This window comes from Pelodiscus sinensis, chromosome 5, assembly GCF_049634645.1.
Source record: "Pelodiscus sinensis isolate JC-2024 chromosome 5, ASM4963464v1, whole genome shotgun sequence".
NCBI lineage: Eukaryota > Metazoa > Chordata > Testudines > Trionychidae > Pelodiscus > Pelodiscus sinensis.
Genome location: NC_134715.1, coordinates 91,430,772 through 91,450,946, shown reverse-complemented (window position 1 = coordinate 91,450,946; position 20,175 = coordinate 91,430,772). Strand labels below are relative to the sequence as shown.

At 42.0% G+C, this 20,175-nt stretch overlaps 1 protein-coding gene across 14 annotated transcripts in view; it reads left to right on the top strand.

The window, feature by feature from the left end:
• Positions 1–20,175, top strand: part of LIMCH1 (LIM and calponin homology domains 1) — a 282,053-nt gene that overhangs the window by 162,895 nt on the left and 98,983 nt on the right. For 11 of the 14 annotated variants that reach the window (XM_075930515.1, XM_075930516.1, XM_075930519.1 and 8 more), the window contains 4 exons: positions 2,202–2,308; positions 8,904–8,934; positions 11,442–11,552; positions 16,311–16,506. In XM_075930515.1, coding sequence (XP_075786630.1) covers positions 2,202–2,308; positions 8,904–8,934; positions 11,442–11,552; positions 16,311–16,506 — 445 coding nt within the window. Of the gene's footprint in view, positions 1–2,201; positions 2,309–8,903; positions 8,935–11,441; positions 11,553–15,197; positions 16,039–16,272; positions 16,507–20,175 lie in introns of those variants that run through there. The other 3 variants (XM_014576140.3, XM_075930522.1, XM_025187326.2) reach the window with 3 other exon arrangements.

Sequence of the window (20,175 nt, the reverse complement as noted above, 5' to 3'; positions counted from 1 at the left end):
AATGGAGCAAGTAATGCTGGATGTGGCGTATCTTTCTTTGAAGGCATACCAGCCCATACTTTGGGAATGCTGCTTGTGAAGTTCCTGAGAGCCAAGGAGGACACTGGCACCTGGACCATGGCTTGGACCCACTTTGCCCCAAGGCCCTGCTTCCACTTGGCTGCTTCCCCCATGGTCCTATCTGCACTTTATCTTCTCCTGCCCCTGCTCCACGAGTAGTAACGGTAGTTCGGAATAGGAAGCCTAATCCGAACTACCTAGTCCGTGCTGCGTGTAGCTGCGGGCACGGAGTCCGAACTAGGGGACATTCAAAAATGGCGGCGCCCTGCAATATGCAAATGAAGCCCGGGAAATTCAAATCCTGGGCTTCATTTGCAACTTCGGTTGCCTACATTAACCACCCTAGTTCGAACTAGGGTGGTAGTGTAGACATACCCTCTCTTCTCTCATGATGCTGGCTTCTCTGCACCCCTCTTCCCCCATTGCTTGTCCTGAAGGCAGGAGGTGACAGAAAGGAACATGTAATGGGAGGGCTCCTAGGAGAAGGGGCCTCAGGGGAGGGGACAGAGTGGGGCTGAGTGGCAGATGGGGGGCTTTGAGGGAAGAGGCAGAGCAGGAAGAGGCAGAGTGGAGACGGAGGCTCAGGGGAAGAGGGCTGAGCAGGATATCAAGGTGGAGCAGAAATGGAGAGTAAGCAGTGCAGTCAGAGGAAGCTAAGTAAGGAGTGGGGCCCTGGTCCAAAGGCTACATGGGAAAGTTGTAGCCCCCCCCCCCCCCCCACTTCTAGGGAGATTCCCGTGCTCATACCCAGCCTCCTCTGCCTGTGGTGGTGGTCTGGGGAGAGCTCTGCATCAGGAATGTGGCCTTGTACATTCGAAAGTTCTGCAACCACTTCTTTGTCATACCGAGCCCACATTATGATGCAATCCCACCAGTCAGCAACCGTTTCTCAGGACTAGAAGCATTGCTCCACCATTTGCAGCTGCTTCATGAATGCCAATAATAACCCTCCTTTAGATTTTGCTGTCCTCCATGCAATCAGCAAATGTCCTGCTGCTATGGTTTTGTTCTGTGACTCTGTAAATACCAGTGGATCATTCATCCTGTGCTTGCAATACTTATGACAGTAGTGCAGATCTGTGCAGACTCCATTCTTCTGTCAAAGGTGGCTGACAGTGTGATGTGCTATGTGGATTTGTGAGATTTTTTTTAAATAAGGTATTAAATTATGGGATATGGATAGTATTCTGGGATGAAGAAATTAGCATGATGGGAACCTGTTAGTAGACATGGCCTTAGAATGACCACAGAGAGGGGTTTTTTTTCTTATCACTGTAGTACATCCACCCTCTTGAGAGGTGGTAACTAGATTGATAGAAGAATTCAAGCAGTGGATTTATTGGGGCTTAGGTTAGCTTAGCAAGATCTCTGAGGGGATTGACATTTTCACACCCCTGAGCAAAGTTGCTAGGTAGAGCTCTGGTTTAGGTGTAGACCAAGCCTAAGCATGGAAATTCCTACGTGGACACTGGTTTAACTAAATCAGTGTGTCCTCCTTGTGTAGAAAAAGTCTCAATTGTTTAAAAAATGTGGTTTCATATTTTCAGCTTGAGGAAAAGAGATGACTTCCTCTCCCCCCCCCCCCCCCCCCCCCCCCCCCCCCCCACTTTTGGCTGGCTAAGGATGGAGGGCAGTGGAGTAATTGAGTATGCTAGTTAGAAGTAATTGGCAAGTTAATGTAAATGCAACATTTTTTTGTAAAACAATAACACAATCAGAATGGTGAATTAATATATTATATACCTGTGTTTTTTGACGAAGTGTCAAATGTGGCCATTGGCCACAAGGCTTGCAGTGGATTAGAACTATACAGAGAGCTGGCGTAAATTTGATTGCAAGTCAGCTGTTTTTATGTATTAAAAATGTATTAAAATCTTGCCATATGACTTCTGACAAAGAAAACTGAATGAACATGGTGTAGCTATGGATTTCAAAGGCAAAATGTTTCTTTTTTCCACTTTTGGAATCTGCAAAGTGCAATTTTAGTATATAATTGGCAATACGGTAATCCTAGATTAAGGATGAAGTAGATTAAGTGATTGGAAATGATCCAGAAATTTAGGTTTGTGAACGGAGGGGTTGATTCATTATGATAATCTTCTATAATAAAGAGAAGTTAAATTTTATTTGCCTCATTTCAGGACAACACCATCTTATTCTTAAGAGGCTGCAAAGAGCTTGGGCTTAAAGAATCTCAACTTTTTGACCCGGGTGATCTTCAGGATTTATCAAACAGAGTAACAGTCAAGTAAGTACAATACCAGCTCATAGTTAGGGCCTTAATACTGTGGACATGTATGGTTTAATTGTAAATAATTAAGGATGAACAATAAGGACTGTAGATATTAATATTCATGTACAACAGACACAAGCTAAGCATTCGGAATCCAGGTGCATGCCTAGACTAGATGCTCTGTTCAGAAATCCCTCCCTCCCCCCGGGATCGTTCAAAGAGCACCTTTGATTGATAACATTCTCTTGTATCTAAATACATTAGAAGGAAGAGGAAGACCAAGGACAGGGAAGGCCCACTGGTCAGTGAGGCGGGAGAAACAGTAACAGGAAACTTGGAAATGGCAGAGATGCTTAATGACTTCTTTGTTTCAGTCTTCACTGAGAAGTCTGAAGGAATGCCTAACATAGGGAATGCTAGTGGGAAGAGGGTAGGTTTAGAAGATACAGTGAACCCTCGATTATCGCGGTAGATAGGTTCCAAACCCGACCGCGATAGCTGAAAATCCGTGAAGTAGGGACACCATATTTACGTATTTATTTAACATGTATATTCAGACTTTTAAAACCCTCCCTTTACGTAGTACTGTTAACAAACCACCCTTTAATGTACAGAACACTTAATGCATGTACTACAGTACCCTAAACTAAAACATATTAAACACTTGTTCGGGCTTGTATCCACCTTCAGTGATAATATTCTTAAATGTCTCATTCGCGTAAGTTTCAGCAGCGGTAGTGTCAGCGGAAGCAGCCTCGCCATGCAGGGAAACGCTTTTCAGGCCGAAGCGTTTCTGAAACTTCGCGAACCATCCTTTGCTGGCGGAAAAACGTTGTTTCTGAGGCTGGGAAAAAAGTCCGCGAAGTCGTGAATCCGCGATGGTCGAACCGCGAAGTAGCGAGGGCTCACTGTAAAATAAAAAAAGAACAAGTTAAAAATCACCTAGAAAAGTTAGATGCCTACAAGTCACCAGGGCCTGACGAAATGCATCCGAGAATACTCAAGGAGCTCATAGAGGAGGTATCTGAGCCTCTAGCTATCATCTTCGGAAAATCATGGGAGACAGGAGATATTCCAGAAGACTGGAAAAAGGCAAATATAGTGCCCATCTATAGAAAGGGAAATAAGAACAACCCAGGAAACTACAGACCAGTTAGTTTAACTTCTGTGCCAGGGAAGATAATGGGCAAGTAATTAGGAAATCATCTGTAAACACTTGGAAGGCAGCAAGGTGATTGGGTACAGCCAGCATGGATTTGTAAAGAATAAATCATGTCAAACCAATCTGATAGCTTTCTTGAATAGGATAACAAGCCCTGTGGATAAGGGAGAAGCGGTGGATGTGGTATGCCTAGACTTTAGTAAGGCATTTGATACGGTCTCACATGATATTCTTATCAATAAACTAGGCAAATACAACTTAGATGGGGCTACTAAGGTGGGTGCATAACTGGCTGGATAACCATACTCAGAGAGTAGTTATTAATGGTTCACAATCCTGCTGGAAAGGTATAACAAGTGGGGTTCCGCAGGGGTCTGTTTTGGGACCGGCTCTGTTCAATATCTTCGTCAATGATTTAGATATTCATAGAATCATAGAACATAGAGCTGGAAGAGACCTTAGAAGGTCATCAAGTCCAGCCCCCTGCTCTAGGCAGGACCAATCCCAACTAAATCAACCCGGCCAGAGTTTTGTCAAGCTGAGACTTAAACACCTCTAGGGATGGAGACTTCACTACTTCGCTAGGTAACCCATTCCAGTGCTTCACTACCCTCCTAGTGAAATAGCTTTCCTAATATCCAACCTGGACCTCTCCCACCACAACTTGAGATCATTGCTCCTTGTTTTACCATCTGTCACTACTGAAAACAGCCTCTCTCCATCCTCTTTGGAACCTCCCTTCAGGAAGTTGAAGGCTGCTATCAAATCACCCCTCACTCTTCGCTTCTGTAGACTTAACAGACCCAACTTCCTCAGCATCTCCTCATAGATCATATGCTCCAGCCCCCTAATCATTTTGGTTGCCCTCCGCTGGACCCTGTCCAATGTGTCCACATCCTTTTTGTAGTGGGGGGCCCAGAACTGGACACAATACTCCAGATGTGGCCTCACCAAAGCCAAATAAAAGGGAATAATGACATCTCTGGATCTGCTGGCAATGCTCCTCTTAATGCAACCTAATATGCCATTAGCCTTCTTGGCTACAAGGGCACACTGTTGACTCATATCTAGCTTCTCATCCACTGTAACCCCCAGATCCTTTTTGCAGAACTACTACTTAACGGGTTGGTCCCCAGCTTGTAACTATACTTGGGATTCTTCCATCCCAAGTGCGGGACTCTGCACTTGTCCTTGTTGAACCTCATCAGATTTCTTGTGGCCCAATCCTCCAATTTGTCTAAGTCACTCTGGATCCTATCTCTGCCCTCAAGCGTATCTACCTCTCCCCCTAGCTTAGTGTCATCCGCACACTTGCTGAGGGTGCAATCCATCCCCTCATCCCAGTCATTAATAAAGATATTGAACGAAACCGGTCCTAGAACCAAACCTTGGGGCACTCCACTAGAAACCGACCGCCATCCTGACATCGAGCCATTGATCACTACCTGCCGGGCCTGGCCTTCTATCCATCTTTCCATCCATTTATCCAATCCATATTCCCTTAACTTGCTGGCAAGAATATTGTGGGAGACCGTATCAAAAGCCTTGCTAAAGTCATGGTATATCACATCCACTGACTTTCCCATGTCCACAGAGCCAGTTACCTCATCATAAAAGCTAATCAGATTGGTCAGGCATGACTTGCCCTTTGTGAATCCATGCTGACTATTCCTAATCACTTTCTTCTCTTCCAAGTGCCTTAAAATGGATTCCTTAAGGATCCTTTCCATGATTTTTCCAGGAACCGAGGTAAGACTGACCGGCCTATAGTTCGCTGGATCTTCCTTCTTCCCTTTTTTGAAGATGGGTACAGAATGTACCCATATTGGCATAGAAAGTAAGCTTATTAAATTTGCAGATGATACCAAGCTGGGAGGGGTTGCAACTAATCTGGAGGATAGGGTCATAATTCAAAATGATCTGTACAAATTGGAGAAATGGTCTGAGGTAAACAGGATGAAGTTTAATAAAGACAAATGTAAAGTGCTCCACTTAGGAAGGAACAATCAGTTTCACACATACAGAATAGGAAGAGAATGTCTAGGAAGGAGTACGGCAGAAAGGGATCTAGGGTTTATAGTGGACCACAAGCTGAATATGAGTCAACAGTGTGAGGCTGTTGCAAAAAAAGCAAACATGATTCTGGGATGCATTAACAGGTGTGTTGTGAGCAAGACATGAGAAGTCATTCTTCCGCTCTACTCTGCGCTAGTTAGGCCTCAGTTGGAGTATTGTGTGCAGTTCTGGGCACCGCATTTCAAGAAGGATGTGGAGTAATTGGAGAGGGTCCAGAGAAGAGCAACAAGAATGATTAAAGGTCTAAAGAACATGACCTATGAAGGAAGGCTGAACGAATTGGGTTTGTTTAGTTTAGAAAAGAGAAGACTGAGGGGGAACATGATAGCAGTTTTCAGGTATCTAAAAGGGTGTCATAAGGAGGAGGGTGAAAATTTGTTCGTCTTGCCTCTGAGGATAGAACAAGAAGCAATGGGCTTAAAGTGCAGCAAGGGAGGTTTAGGTTGGACATTAGGAAAAAGTTCCTAACTGTCAGGGTAGTTAAACAATGGAATTAGTACCGGAGTTCGGACTAAGGGGGATTTAAAAATGGCGGCGTCTGGGAAGATGCAAATGAAGCCTGGGATATTTAAATCCCGGGCTTCATTTGCAACTCCGGTTGCCCTCATTTGCCTACCTAGCTCAAACTACTGAGCTAGTGTAGACATACCCTCAGAGAGGTTATCCAGCCAGTTATGCACCCACCTTATAGTAGCCCCATCTAAGTTGTATTTGCTTAGTTTATTCATAAGAAGATAATACGAGACCATATCAAATGCCTTACTAAAGTCTAGGTATACCACGTCCACCACTTCTCCCTTGTCCACAAGATTTGTTATCCTATCAAAGAAAGCTATCAGATTCGTTTGACGTGATTTGTTCTTTACAAATCCATGCTGGCTATTACTTTATTATCTTCCGAGTGTTTGCAAATGAATTCCTTAATTACTTGCTCCATTATCTTCCCAGCAAGTTAAGCTGGTAGTGAGCAGCAGGCAATGACAGAGAGATTCATCTGTATGTAGCGTCGCTTAGGGACTTTGTGAAACTGGCTTTTCTCTTACTTAGCCTGATTTTGATTGGGATCCCTGGTTTTTACCAAAACCAGTAGGGTTCTGCCCACTGCTGCCTAGAATGTTCTGTGAAAGTTTTTGAATTAATGCAGTTTTGAATGAGTTAAACTAAAAGTTAATAGTAAACTGGAGAATTGGATTGGCCCTCAGTATAACGTGGTGGTAGATGGACAGGGAGGTGCTTGTTGTCAGAAAATCTTTTCTTTCCCCCACTCTTCAGAGAAACTCACCTCCAGAAATCCAGCTGAAAAACTTTCCCTTGAACTTCCCAAGTTCATGTTGAAAGTCACTGGCTGTTTTTTCAGTTTGGACCTCTTTGGTCCAGCACCCTCAGGACCTGACCAGGGGACCTGATGAGGGGATTTGCTGGACCAGGAGAGGTTCCTTCCCTTATGGTCCGAGCTGTCTGCTGCCCCTGGGCCAGGGCTCCTATCCCCTGTGGTGCTATAGCTGCTGCCAGAGCACCATGGCTGTAGTTTTATGTTTGGAGGTCCCCAGCTCGGCAGCCAGGCTGGGGGCTGGAGCTGTCTGGCTGCCTCTGGAGTTGGAGCTTCCTTGATACAGACCTGCTGACCTAAACTGGCTCCAGTGGCTGGGGAGCTCCAGCCCCTGCGGCAGCCAGGGAACTCTGGCTCCCGCCCTCCGGCTCCGGGCAGGAAGCTCCACAGCCAGAGCCAGAGCTCCCTGGCTGGAGCTGGAGCTTTGCAGCCTCTGGAGGCAGAATGAGACTGGAGCTCCAGGGCCTGGGCCTGAGCTCCCCGGCCACTGCAGCAGAACTCCCCATTGCTGCCCACCCTGCATGCCCCTGCCCCCACTTTATCACATTCCTGCCCTCTGCCCGATCTCCCTGTTCCTGGGCTCTGTGGTCCAGGAACCTCTGCGGTCCTGCCAGACCACGTGTGTTGCCAGACCAGAGAGTCCTGGTTAGGGAGGTACAACCTGTACTAAATGAACACCATAGTAAGAAAGATAATTCTACTCCCTAGTTTGCAGCCATTTTGAATGCTTATTTATTGTAGCAAAGATTGTTTATTCCATGCTGCAACATAAAACAAATCAATATTAAACTACACATGATTAAAATAATGGCATATCTTTTAATTCTTTTTGTGATTTATTTTTGTGCATTTAAATGGAATGTATTAAGCATACTTTTGGTCATTCAGCTATAAAAAGTTGTGATCTAATGCTTTACAAAATAGTCTGATGTTAATCAGATTAAATACTTTTTCATACTAAGATCGCAGTGGAAAAGAAAATATGAACAATATTTTTTTAGGATGAATTTACTAGAAGAAGAATGCACTTGGAAAACGACGGATTATTTTAAGTTCCTTTATTTTTCAGGCTTTCAGTATTTTCATAAATGTAAACAAACATTCTGATTTTGGCAGTCATATAAATTTATCACCAGAGTAGACTTGCATAGTTTGAAATGAATTAGCTTTTAATTTTATTCGGAGGATAATCTAAGCTAAATATTTGCAGTAAGTTTGTTTTGTTTGTATAATACGCAGATGTGTTAGACACATTCTTTTTATGTTCAGTACTCCAAGAAATTTCTTGGCTAAAAATAAAATGAATTTGAAGTGAAGCCTTATAATTTTCCTGTTGTTTGTGTTTTCACAACTTTGAGCTTCATGTAGGCTCCTAATTTAAGACTTCTAGACATAGTGAAGGAATGCTAGCTAAGGCATTTGCCCCCAAAAGGATGTTAGTCTTCAGTGTAAATGCTAAGTATACTTTCACAGAGCAGCAAACAGATATTATACTACAGGTGCACATGAGAAGACTGTAACTCTGTGTTATTAATTATTAATATCATCTGTGTTATTTCATCTCCCTTCTGCTGTCTGCATGATGTGGATTTTCTTTGTGAGATGTTCTCTGGGGCAAGCCATGTTTGTTTAAACATTTCAAGCACGTTCAATTTCTGTTTTACCATTGGGTATTCATGACATATTGGAGAGCAAAATTTGACCCTTGAACTGCAGTCGAGTTTTAGGGTTTAGGTCTTTAGTCTTCCTTGAGTACATATCAGCAATTCTGTGTTTCATTCTTGGCACTAGCCACTTCACTGTGGGACTTCTATAGCATATTTTCTTTTTGCTTTGAAAGCGTTGTAATTTAATGATTGCAAAATACTCCCACATTATGAATGAATGCACAACATCTTCCTAGCTTTCTTGTGTTTCCAACCAACAGAAGCATCCTGCAGGCTTTTGTTAGGAAAACCACGTGATCTCCTACATACACACTCTTGGAAACAGTGTCTGCTTTCTGATTTTTCTTTCTTCTCTTTTTTTGTGTGTGCATCCAGGAACATTGACAACAGTAGGAAACTGAAAAATGTAAGTATTTAATTTTCAGTGTTTTCTTCTCTGGATAATCCTGGTTTTGGACGGAGTTAAAATTTAGATTGTAAAAGCTAGTACTGTGATGTAAATCTGAAAAAATCCTTTTGTACATTGAACATGCAGAGTTCATTTGAAACTAAGAAGAGTGCTGCAGAGGCAGACTGTCTCTGCAAACAAAATAGGATAGTGATAGAAATGTAGCCGTGTTAGTCTGGGGTAGCTGAAGCAAAAACAAAAACAAAATAGGACTGTGCTAGTAGTATTGTTTCAAGCTAAATAAAGAAGTAAATAATTAAATCTCTTGATTACCAGTCTAATTTTGATTAACACTACCTACCATATCAAAAGCTAAATGTTTTTTGGATTTTCTGAATTTACTAGGTATACAATGATTATCATTTGGTTTATACTTTTGTGCAAAGCATATCTAACAGAGAATATAATACAAACTTCATTCACATTATGTGGATCTAAACTGTTGAATTGTCATTTTCCATTAGATTTGCTAGCTTTCTCTTTGAGTTTCCAAACTGATGTGTATGTTTTCCCAAGTAGGATGTGTTGTCAAAAGCAGAGTAGGCTAATTTTGTTTCACTTTTTGTTGATTTAAGCCATTAGCAGTAGTAATAATTTTGTAAGAGTAAGATTTAAAAAAAAAAAAAATCTGAAGTTGGCTAGTCCCAGATTTACCGGTAGTTACACTATCAAAGGTCAAGCAAACCTGGCTTTACTGCCATCTGTAAGCTACTGTAAATTCAATTTGTATTTAACATTCATCTACAGTTTAAGGAAATGCCAAGATCTTTCGCTTATAATTTTTCAAGCTAGTGATCCTTGATTGCAGGTAAAAAGGACTGAATATTTTGTTCCAAGTCTCAGAGAGGTAGCTGTGTTGATCTGTATCTCATGTTTTATTTTGTTCAGTCTTTCTGGTCATCAGGAGAGTAATATCTCCTTTTTCTAGCACACAAAGTTGGGAATGTTCTCATTCCATGGCTTTTTGGATTACTCTTTCCCTGGAAATTGGCTAAAAAGCGTTATATGCATGTGGTGTTCTTAAAGTAAAGTTAAGAAGGATTCATAAGTGTCTATGTAATGTAGACATTCCAGATGCATTAGTCTGTACTCCAAACTGGCAGCCAGTCAGAATGCTTGCAAAGGTGTCATTTTTGGAAATATTTTCAACTCTGGATGAGTAAGGGAGGAGAAGATTGAGTGCTTGCAAAACAAAGAAACAAAAAAACCCTGAGCATAGCATAAACCACCTCTCATCACTTAATTAGTTACGAAAATTAATTAGATAGTTTCTTAGTTCCAAACAGTACTGTGTCTTCAAGTATTTGTACGTAACTTGAAAGCACAATGCTGTTTTTGCATGTATTTGCTATTCTGTGTTGCGTTAAATTTATCTTGATGATCAGCTACTTATCCACATCTCTCTCTCATAGTTGCCATCAAATATGGGGTTATTAATAAAACTAAAAAACTCTTATTAAAAGGTTTACATTATAAGAAATAAAGGTGCCAGAAATGATTTCTTGTCTTCCTAAAAAAGTATGATAGTTTTAAGCATTCAAGAAAGATGTTGGATTTTGAGAGTTTTGGACAACTGAAATTCTCTATTACCAGAACAGATACAGTCCTGCCAGTGCCAGACAGGTTTCTCTTCTTGGCTCCATCATTGCATATGACCTTAACCTAGAGAAACTACCTCAAGGAATGAGAGTTTATGTAAGGGTCTATAAGCTTAGGCCTTGGCTAAACTTAGGCATAGGCCATCTTATTTCTGATGGTGGTTTCTTCATTATGGCAAATGTCCAGTTGAAGGTTAGGTGAAACCATCAACTTATTCCACCTAAGGTGCAGAAAAACTGCTAGATGGTCCAAGCTTTTAATATTGATCTATGGGTTTCTTGAGTCATAAAATTAGAGGTGAAGTTCATTGACTCTTATCAATAATATTGGGGTAGGTGAAAACTGAACTCACTTTTCTTTTCTTCAAATGTACCCTGACATATTTATTGTGTGTTTCATTATGTATTTTAATGAAGGAATACCATTATTAATAATTTTATCCAGCCACCATTGCCTTTATTTTACCATGAGCTTTAGAAATCTTCATTATTGGAAGGTAATTCTTTTGAGTTTTCTTCACTTTGTGGGTTCTTTTGAATATTGATTGAGCTTTATTTTTGCTGCTTACTTATCAGCCAGATATGACACAGCAGTGGTTTTTATTAAAATGTCAGCAAGCTTAGTGTATCTTTTTAATAAACTGCAAATTCTGTGAGATTATTATACCTTTAATATATGCATTGTGTATTTGTTATTAACCATTTAACCATCCTCCCTTCCTAACCCGAAGAGTGGAATTCAGATTTAGAACAAATTCTCAAATTCACTAGTGATTTGGAGTTCAAAATAAATGAAGATGTTCTTAGGAAAAGTAAATTTAGCAAATTGTGTGTAGATTTTCAGTTAATGATTCCTGATTTCTGTAGGTTCTAGTTACCATTTATTGGCTGGGGAAAGCCGCAAACAGATGCACTTCATACAGTGGAGCAACACTGAACCTGAAGGAGTTTGAGGGATTGCTGGCCCAGATGAGAAAGGTATCTTTTTTGTTGGTGTTTCTGGCTGGAAATTTAGTTTTTAATTATTGAAGATTGAAGTCCCACAATAATGCTTTCTGATATCTGTTGTTATAACTTAGAAGGGGACAGTGAGCTTGGTTAGTGGGAGTGAGTTATTTTTTTGGAAAGCTCCTGACTATATTAAATACTGTAAATACAGGGATAGCTATTTCCTTTTTTTTTTTTTTTTTTTTTTGGTAGAGGTTTTGCAGATGCTATGGATGTAGAAATTACCAGCTGCAGGACTTTAGATAGTTATATAACATAACACTTAGAGCTGAGTGAATAAGTGATGATTTGGTTCAGGGGCCAAAATGAAAAATCTGGGGTGGGGAGAAATAGGTTCTGTTTAATTTGAAACAAACATTTTTTTGGTTTACTTCAGGTAGAATAAAATATATTGTATACACATTGAATTGCTTTCAGGTTTTCCATGCTTTTATTTGTTTGCACTTTTTTAATTTGCTAAATTTTGAAATGAAAAGCTATGTCAAAACAAAAAGTCTACACATTTTGTTGCTAAATGGCTAAAATGAGATATTTTGACATTTTTGATTTTTTTTTTTTTGCCAGAACTATTCACTTGGGGTATGTCTACACACAATTTTTATTTCGGGAGAAGGATGCAAGTAGCGCTGCACATTTGCATACTTCCTCCGGTTTTTTTGCGGAAGACGCTCTTCCGGTATTTACCCGCATCTAGATGTGGCCAAATTTCTAAATAAAACCCTATTTTGAAAGACTCGTTGTAGGAGGAATAAGGGGTCTTTTAAAAAAGTGGTTTATTTCAAAATTCGGCCGCATGTAGACATGGGTAAATACCGGAAGAGCGTTTTCGGGGGGTGGGGCGGAAGGAGGAAGTATGCAAATGTGCAGCGCTATTTGCATCCTTTTCCCAAAATAAAAATTTTGGGTAGACATACCCTGAGTTTGATCCAAATTCATTAATAGTTTTGGTGCCCTAAAAGTATGTATTTTTGAGAATTACTAATTGCTGAAAATATATTGTCCTGTTCTTGTTAAAATGGTAATGTTCATAATTCGGTGTTCCTGCTCTTTGCTTATCACATACCAATTGACTGCTCTCGAGAGAGAAAACTTGCAAAGTGAGTCAGAGGGCCTAAAACCTTAGAATCTGATTAAAGAACATATTAAAACTCTCAGACTGTGGTGAACAATATTTTCCTCAGCCAGTTTTCAGTTGAACCAAAAGTTTCAATTGAAGAATATAAAATTTCAACAGTCAAAGTGGGTGGGGAAAGGAGATGTATGTGTATGTCACATGTAGCAGAACCTTGATCATTTGTGTTTAGCCAAACTCTTAATCTTGGATGAAAATGGATGTCAGAATTTACAGGCCATTGCAGATCAGATCAGCCAGGTTCTGCTGCTGAAAAGAGGCCTGTGCAGAGTGTAACACCGATCCCACAGCCCAGTCAGTAGTACTACAAGTAGGCTGCAGTGGATTTTGAAACTCCTCACACTGTTGCTCCTTGTGGCTCTACTGAGGTCACTGGGATAGTGAATAAGTACTTCATGGCTGGCAACTGATAATCAGAATTTCTGGATCTTCTCCTTTCCCCTCCCAAAGTCTACCATTGTAGAAGTAGAATAGTGATAGAAGTAGATACTGCCTACCTACTGCATCTCACAAAGGCTCCTGCTTTGCCTTGCATACAAAACAGTCCATCCCACCATGGCTGGCTGGCACATTCTGCTTGCCTGTGCACTGCTGCCTGCTACTGACTCATTGATCTATCTGGGGCATTCAGACTTGGGAATCCCAAGGGACCTGCAGTAAACGGTTCCCAGAAATGAAGAACTCAACTAGTCGATTTCGGTTACCACATAATGAATAGAGAAAGCCTTTAGATAAGCTGCCATCTTGCTTCTCTTCCTTTCTCTTAGACTGTCTTTCTTAGGGGAGTCTATTGCCTGTGTGAACCCAGCCATAGGAGCAAGAAAACATGGCAAATTGCCTTGTTCTGTTGGGGAAATAAAAGATGCATCTCTGCAGTGAAGGGAAAAAAGGAGGGGCCTTACTGTGCCTCTTCCTTCAGCAATAGGACAATAGCAAATATTTTTATGTTTATGGGTGTATTTATAAAATTCATATATGGAGATAATACATTCAGTTATGATATCTGTAGGATGTACATTTAACATCCTAACTGGCTTTCTGGCCCATTGCCCTGTGACTTAATTCTGTCATTCTGAAGTCCTGGGAAGCTTCAAAAAACCTGTCTTTTTAGAAAAAATGTAATTCTGCATCCATCTACTGAAGATTTGTTTTTCCTTCTCTGGCCCACTCTCTCCACCACACAAAAAAATTACATTTGGGTAAGGCCCAAGGTTGGAAAAGTGAAGCCCCTACATCACTGACAGCTTTACCATACATAAAAATGTTAGGCTTCAGTGTTATTTTATAACCTTGTCAGACTAGGAACAGGAGTTCTGTGTTTCTGGAAAGGAGAGATTCCTACTACCTCCCCTTGGCCAGTGCATTGTGTTATGTTATGGGAATATCTTTTCAAGAAGTGTCCCAGAACTGATGTAAATGAAATGTAGAGTGTTTCTATTCAGTAGATAATACACACTCAAAATTAGAGCAAGTATCTGTACTAGCCTGTAACAATCTTTTGGGAGAATGAGATGCCAACAGGAAGGCTAAATAGTATGTGTTACAGGAGAATTACTATAGTATATAGCACTATCTTTTGTACACTTCCATACTTTTATCTATAGTTCCCCCCCCCCCCCCAGTAATTAAAAAGTAAACTAAATTAAAGTTAACCAGCTAATAAAATGGAGAATTTTGGAGTCCATTCATTCGCACTTCATTCAGTGTTTTAAAGCGTGAAATAGTTGAATAATGTGTGTTTTCAGCCTGAACTTTTGAATAGTTTATCTGATTTCTATCCCTCTTGCTATTGGGTGTTTCCATGACTTTCTAACATCTTATTTTAAGAAAGTGGAAGTTTGCCAGAGGACTGAATACCAGCTGATTGATATGTAAAGATGGGGAACTTTAGAGAACCTTTTTCTGAATCTGGATCTGGACAAGATTTCAAATAGTTTCAAGGAAAAGGACAAAGAGGATTTTGAAAGGATGTAATTGTTCTTGGAGCTATATACTTAATGTAGATTTTAGGAAGACAGAGGTGGTATATGTTGAACAATGTGTGTATATACCATTACTAAACCAGGGATAAGAGAGGAAAACACATAGAATTAACGCACTAACTTGTTAACATATTTTAAATTTAGAAATGGAACAAAACTTGTTCAATCCCAGTGTGTGTACTCAGTGACTATTGGTATTACTGTGATTATGCTTGGCCTTAAGGAACCTTTGGTGCTGGACATATTTTGGCTGCAAGTTATTTCGTGGCTCTAATTAAGTCTTCTTCCTGGAAAGTCTACAGAACACAAGTGTCTAATCTTGCCTTTCCCTCTTAGCCTCTCCCTTTGAATATTGAGCTGCTGATTGATATTATGATGTTCCCTTTCTCAGCTCCTCTTTCTGCAGTAATTCTTCTATGCTAAGGAGGCTGTTGACTTTATTATACCATGATGTTGATTGATCGGATCACTGGCAATACTAATAATGACAACAGTAACTGTAAAGGACAGTTGGAGATACTCTCAACTCAGTTATCTAGCTCCAACTATCTGTAGTCCATAGGTGTTTTTAATTGGAAACTTGAAAATTCATATTTAAGTGTGTCAGGAAAAAAATGTACATTCCAGTCATTTCAGATTTAAAAATGTCAGCCTGCTAATGTCACCCACGTCACTTGATTATTTTTTTTTCAGTGACAGTCTGGCAGAGAAAAAAAACTATAGAGATTTATCTTTTGAATAAGAGAGTAGGTACTTTTGTTTTTCTCAGCCTGTGCTATTGTAATTAATGTTAAGAAACTGGATGAAACAAGGGATTTATTATAATGCAAGGGTGAGGATGGCTTCTATTGACCTTTCTCTCTGCTGGAGTTTCAGCATTTTAGTATGTGCTGCTTGCGCTGGAAAGAATTTATAATCACAGGGCTGTCAAAGACAACCATTGTTCTCACTGCTCTGAACATGTGGGTCAGCTACAAGTGCTTTCATATCCCCCAGAGCCAGGAGCTGGCAAAGAGTAAAGAGCACGACTGAATTCTTCAGAGGCATCAGGAAAAGCGTTTTGCATATTTTTCATTGCTGATTGCTTTAGAAAGACATCCCTCTTTCATAGTAGGAATTTCTCTTCAAGGTAGAGGGAGGCTGGGACACACTGCTTCATTATTTTGCCGGGCTGAAGCGACAACAACAAATGCTGCCTGCTGGTGTCCCAGCCAGATACAATAGATAGACCGGAGGAATTAATCTGCAGGATAGTGAGTTTATCCCTGACTCAGCCATGAGGTCAAATTTATAATGCCTTTGCCAGGGGGCTATGGACTACGGAGGACAAGTTAAGTTTCAGGTTTATTTCAGTTTTGATACTTTTATTAACCTGCCTATTGCAACTGTATTTGAAATAACTATATTAATCCAAAGCATGTGTGTTCTTTTTAATCAGTATGAAAGGAAGTTTTATTGAAATATCATGGTTTTGATTTGAGCAAAAGAAGTGCTATGATTGGGGAAAGAGATTTTATTGCATTAGTAATATACTTTGGACTCAAATGCATAATGAATCTCATTTTTGTGTCGCCAGCTTCTTTTTGAAGAGGTAACTTCTGTATTTGCATGTAGGAAACCGAAGATATTGAAAGCCCCAGACGCAACATCCGTGACAGTGGTTATATTGATTGCTGGGACTCTGAACGCAGCGATTCTCTTTCCCCCCCTCGCCATGGCAGAGATGATTCCTTTGACAGTCTGGATTCGTTTGGTTCCCGCTCACAGCAGACACCATCTCCAGATGTAGTGCTCAGAGGAAGCAGCGATGGTAAGTGTCAATCACAAGGAGACGCATGCAAAACATTGACTGTGTCACCTAGCACTTTCAGTGCAAAGGCAGCCATTCAAAAGCTGGATGCAGTTTTTGAATAATGATGTCGCCTGTGAAATGGTAAAAGAAACTCTTTGAATGCAGATTTTTGTTTCTTTGGGTCAACAGATAATTTTGCCAGCAGTTTATTTGTGGTCTACTTCAGTTACTTTAGCATGGATAGTAAAATGAGTTATACCATACAGGTGTAATTTATGACATGATGTTTTTCTAGTTTTCAGGCTTGCAGATACATTTTGCAGACATATATCAGCTCATAAGCAAGGCTGAAGCAAGATCTAAGAATACAAGAGGGGGAAAATGTTAAAAAAAAAAAATCAAATGCCCTATAAATCAACTGGTCATTTAAGAGAAAATGGAAACCTGTTGGAAACTGTTGATACCGAGGACAATTTTGAAGTACAGTCTTGTGAAAATACAGTTATGGCAATTCTTGGCAAAAAACCAAGTGATTTGATAGTCGTCCTTACAACCCACTCAGCCAGGGCATGCAGCTCTGACCTTCAACTTGTCCAGAATATCCTCTGTGTGTCCTGTTGTGTCGGAGTATGGGGTGCTGTGAATATGAACAACTATCCTCTAGGAAGTAGAGTTAGAGCTTGTGTTAAGTGTGATTCCAATCCAAAGCTTCTAGGATAGAAATGCCTTCTCTTCAGCTTTCTTCACAGAGTGTCCTAGGTGAGCAGCTCAGTTACTTCCGTGGTAAGCATGGAAGATGAATTGCCTACATCAGTGGTCTCCAGCCTTTTTAACCACAATATCACTTTTTCAATTTAAGTGCAATGTAAGATCTACCTCACACCCAAATACCCTTGCCCCACTTCCTTCCTGCCTGCTCCTTCTATGAAGTCCTGCCCCTGCTCCACCCCTCCAGAAAGCAACAGGCACATGCAGCAATGGCTCCATGTGCTGCCCCTCATCTACAGTCACTGAGCCCACATCTTCTACTGGCCATGGTTCCCTGTTACTGATCAGTGGGAGCTGCAGGAGTGGTGTCTGCAGGCAAGGACAGCGTGTGGAGACCCCCTGCTCTGCCTTTCTCAGGGGCTGCAGGGACATGCCAGCCACTCCCAGGAAGCAGCAATTACCACAGGGATAATGACTCCGGCCACAACAGGTTAGGCATTTTAGAACTCACTACTCAAAGAATTACATTTAAGCTTAAGAGAGAAATGAAAATTATGAAATGCAGACTAGTCAAAAACAAAAAACTAACCCACTTTGCAAATAGTAAAAGAAATAACAATCGCCCTTCACATATGTGTTGCATGAGGAGAGGAGAGTGAAGGACAGTGTGTGTTTGTGAGAATGACAGACATGCACACAGAGTGTGTGAGAGTGACAGGGATTTGCATTGCTAAGCTCCCTCCACCCCCTCCTCACTATGTGGAGATGGGTTACAGGAGTGGGGGGAGAGTGGACACCCCCCCATCAGCACTTCCCCACACCCTGCACAGCAAGCAGGAGGCTCCAGGGGCGCAGCTCCAAGGCAGAGGGTAGGAGCAGCACGACAGTGGGTGGAGGAACAACTGAAGTGCCAGTGTTTGATAGTTTCTTGGCCAAACCAGTTAGGATCACTTGTTGGAGGCCCCAAGATCTATCGGTAGATGCTGATCTACTTGTTGGTTGACCACTGGCCTATATAGTATATTCTGAAAATCCATCATTTCTGTTCAAACATATCTGGCTCACCTGCTACCAGAGCCTCCCAGCCCTGGACCATCCGCCAGCCTCCTGCCCAGCTCCCCCTTGTCACCAGCCTCACTGCCCTGCTGGCCTGTCCCCCCATCTCCTTCCCTGCTATGCCAAGCAGCCCAGTTCCTTGCTCACCAGGTTTCTTGCCCCACAGGGTAGCCCTGCTGTGGCACGCTGAATTCCTTGCTCTGTCAGGCTGCCTCACTGGGTTGTGCCTGGCTGCCCATTTTCAGTGTGTTGGGCAGCCCAGCAGCATGGGTAGCCCAGGCGCCAGCCCTCCACTGGGACCCTCTGGTCTTGGAAGACCCGTGATCCTGCCGGATGACAGATGTTGCTGGATCAGGGAGTCCTGGATTACAGAGGTTCAACTTGTAGTAACTTTAATAACCAAATGAAATGGTGGCTGTTTTACTCATGTAAAAGAAACAAACTGGAGAAAGAGGTTATTAGGTGTGTCAGTGGTAGGTACAGCTCAGGCAGATTAATCATTAAAACATGCTAACTTGAACCAGTAAGTAGTTGCCCTAATGGGGTCTATGGTTAATATTTCCATTTGGGAGCTGGCTTGATGTCCTCACCCAGGCAATGGACTCTGCAAGAAGAAACAGAGAAGACTATTCAGCAGTCTCTTAAACTATAGTAGAGCTATAGATACACTGACAAATATAAGAGTACAGCCATTAATTGTAACAGTGGTACTAGCCCAGTGGTAACCAGACAGTAGATTGGGATCTACCGGTAGATCTTGGGGCCTCCAACAGGTTATATTGACTGGTCTGGCCAGGAAGCTATCAAGCACTGGCACTTCAGTTGCCCCTCCACCCACTGTCACGCTGCTCCTGCCCTCTGCCTTGGAGCTGCCCTCCTGGGAGCCTCCTGCTTGCTGTCCAGGGTGTCAAAGGGAGAAGAAGGGGGTCGCTGATGTCAGGGTGTCCCTCCTCCCCCCACTTCTGTACCTTATCTCCACACAGAGAGAAGGGGATGGAGGGAACTTGGCAATGTAAACCTCTGTCATTCTCATGAACACACACTGTCCTTCACTCTCATCTCCCAACCCAAGTAACATGTTGTTACTTTTTTTTACTGATTGCAAAGTAGGTCATATTTGATTTCTGACTGGTCTGTGCATTTCATAATTTTCATTTCTCTCTTACGCTTACATTTAATTCTTTGGATAGTGAGTTTTAAAATGCCTAACCTGTCGTGGCTGGAGTCATTATCCCTGTGGTAACTGCTGCTTCTGGCACGTCCCTGACATGTCCTTGCAGCCCCTGAGAAAGGCAGAGCAGGGGGTCACCACATACTGTCCTTGCCTGCAGACACCACTCCTGCAGCTCCCATTGATCAATAACAGAGAACTGTGGCCAGTAGAAGCTGTGGGCTCAGCGCCTGTAGCTGAGAGGCAGCACATGGTGCCATTGCTGTACATGCCAGCTGCTTTCAGGAGTGGTGCAGGGCCAAGGCAAGAGTAAGCCTGCCTTAACCCCACTGCTCCACCACCCAGACGCTGTCTTGGTTAAATGTCTCAGAGCCTGCTTCCTGAACCTCTGTCCAAGTCTTGAACCTCCTCTTGCACCCAATCACCTGCCCCAGACGTGAGTTCCCCTGCACCCAAACTCTTTCCCTGAGCTTGGACCCTGAAACCCTTCCTGAACCCCAAACCACTACTCTGGGCTAAGCCTCGATCCCCTCCCACACTCCAAATTCCTTGGCCCAAAACCAGAGCCTGCACCCCAACTCCCTACCCCAGCCCCGGGGCAAGTGAATGAGGATATGGAAGGAAGGGGGGTGGAGTGAGTACGGTGAGGCCTCAGAGAAGGGGTGGAGCAGGGGCAGGCCTCAGAGAAGGGGTGGGAAGGAAGTGGGGCAAGGTTTGAGGCATATCTTACATTACACTTACATTGAAAAGCT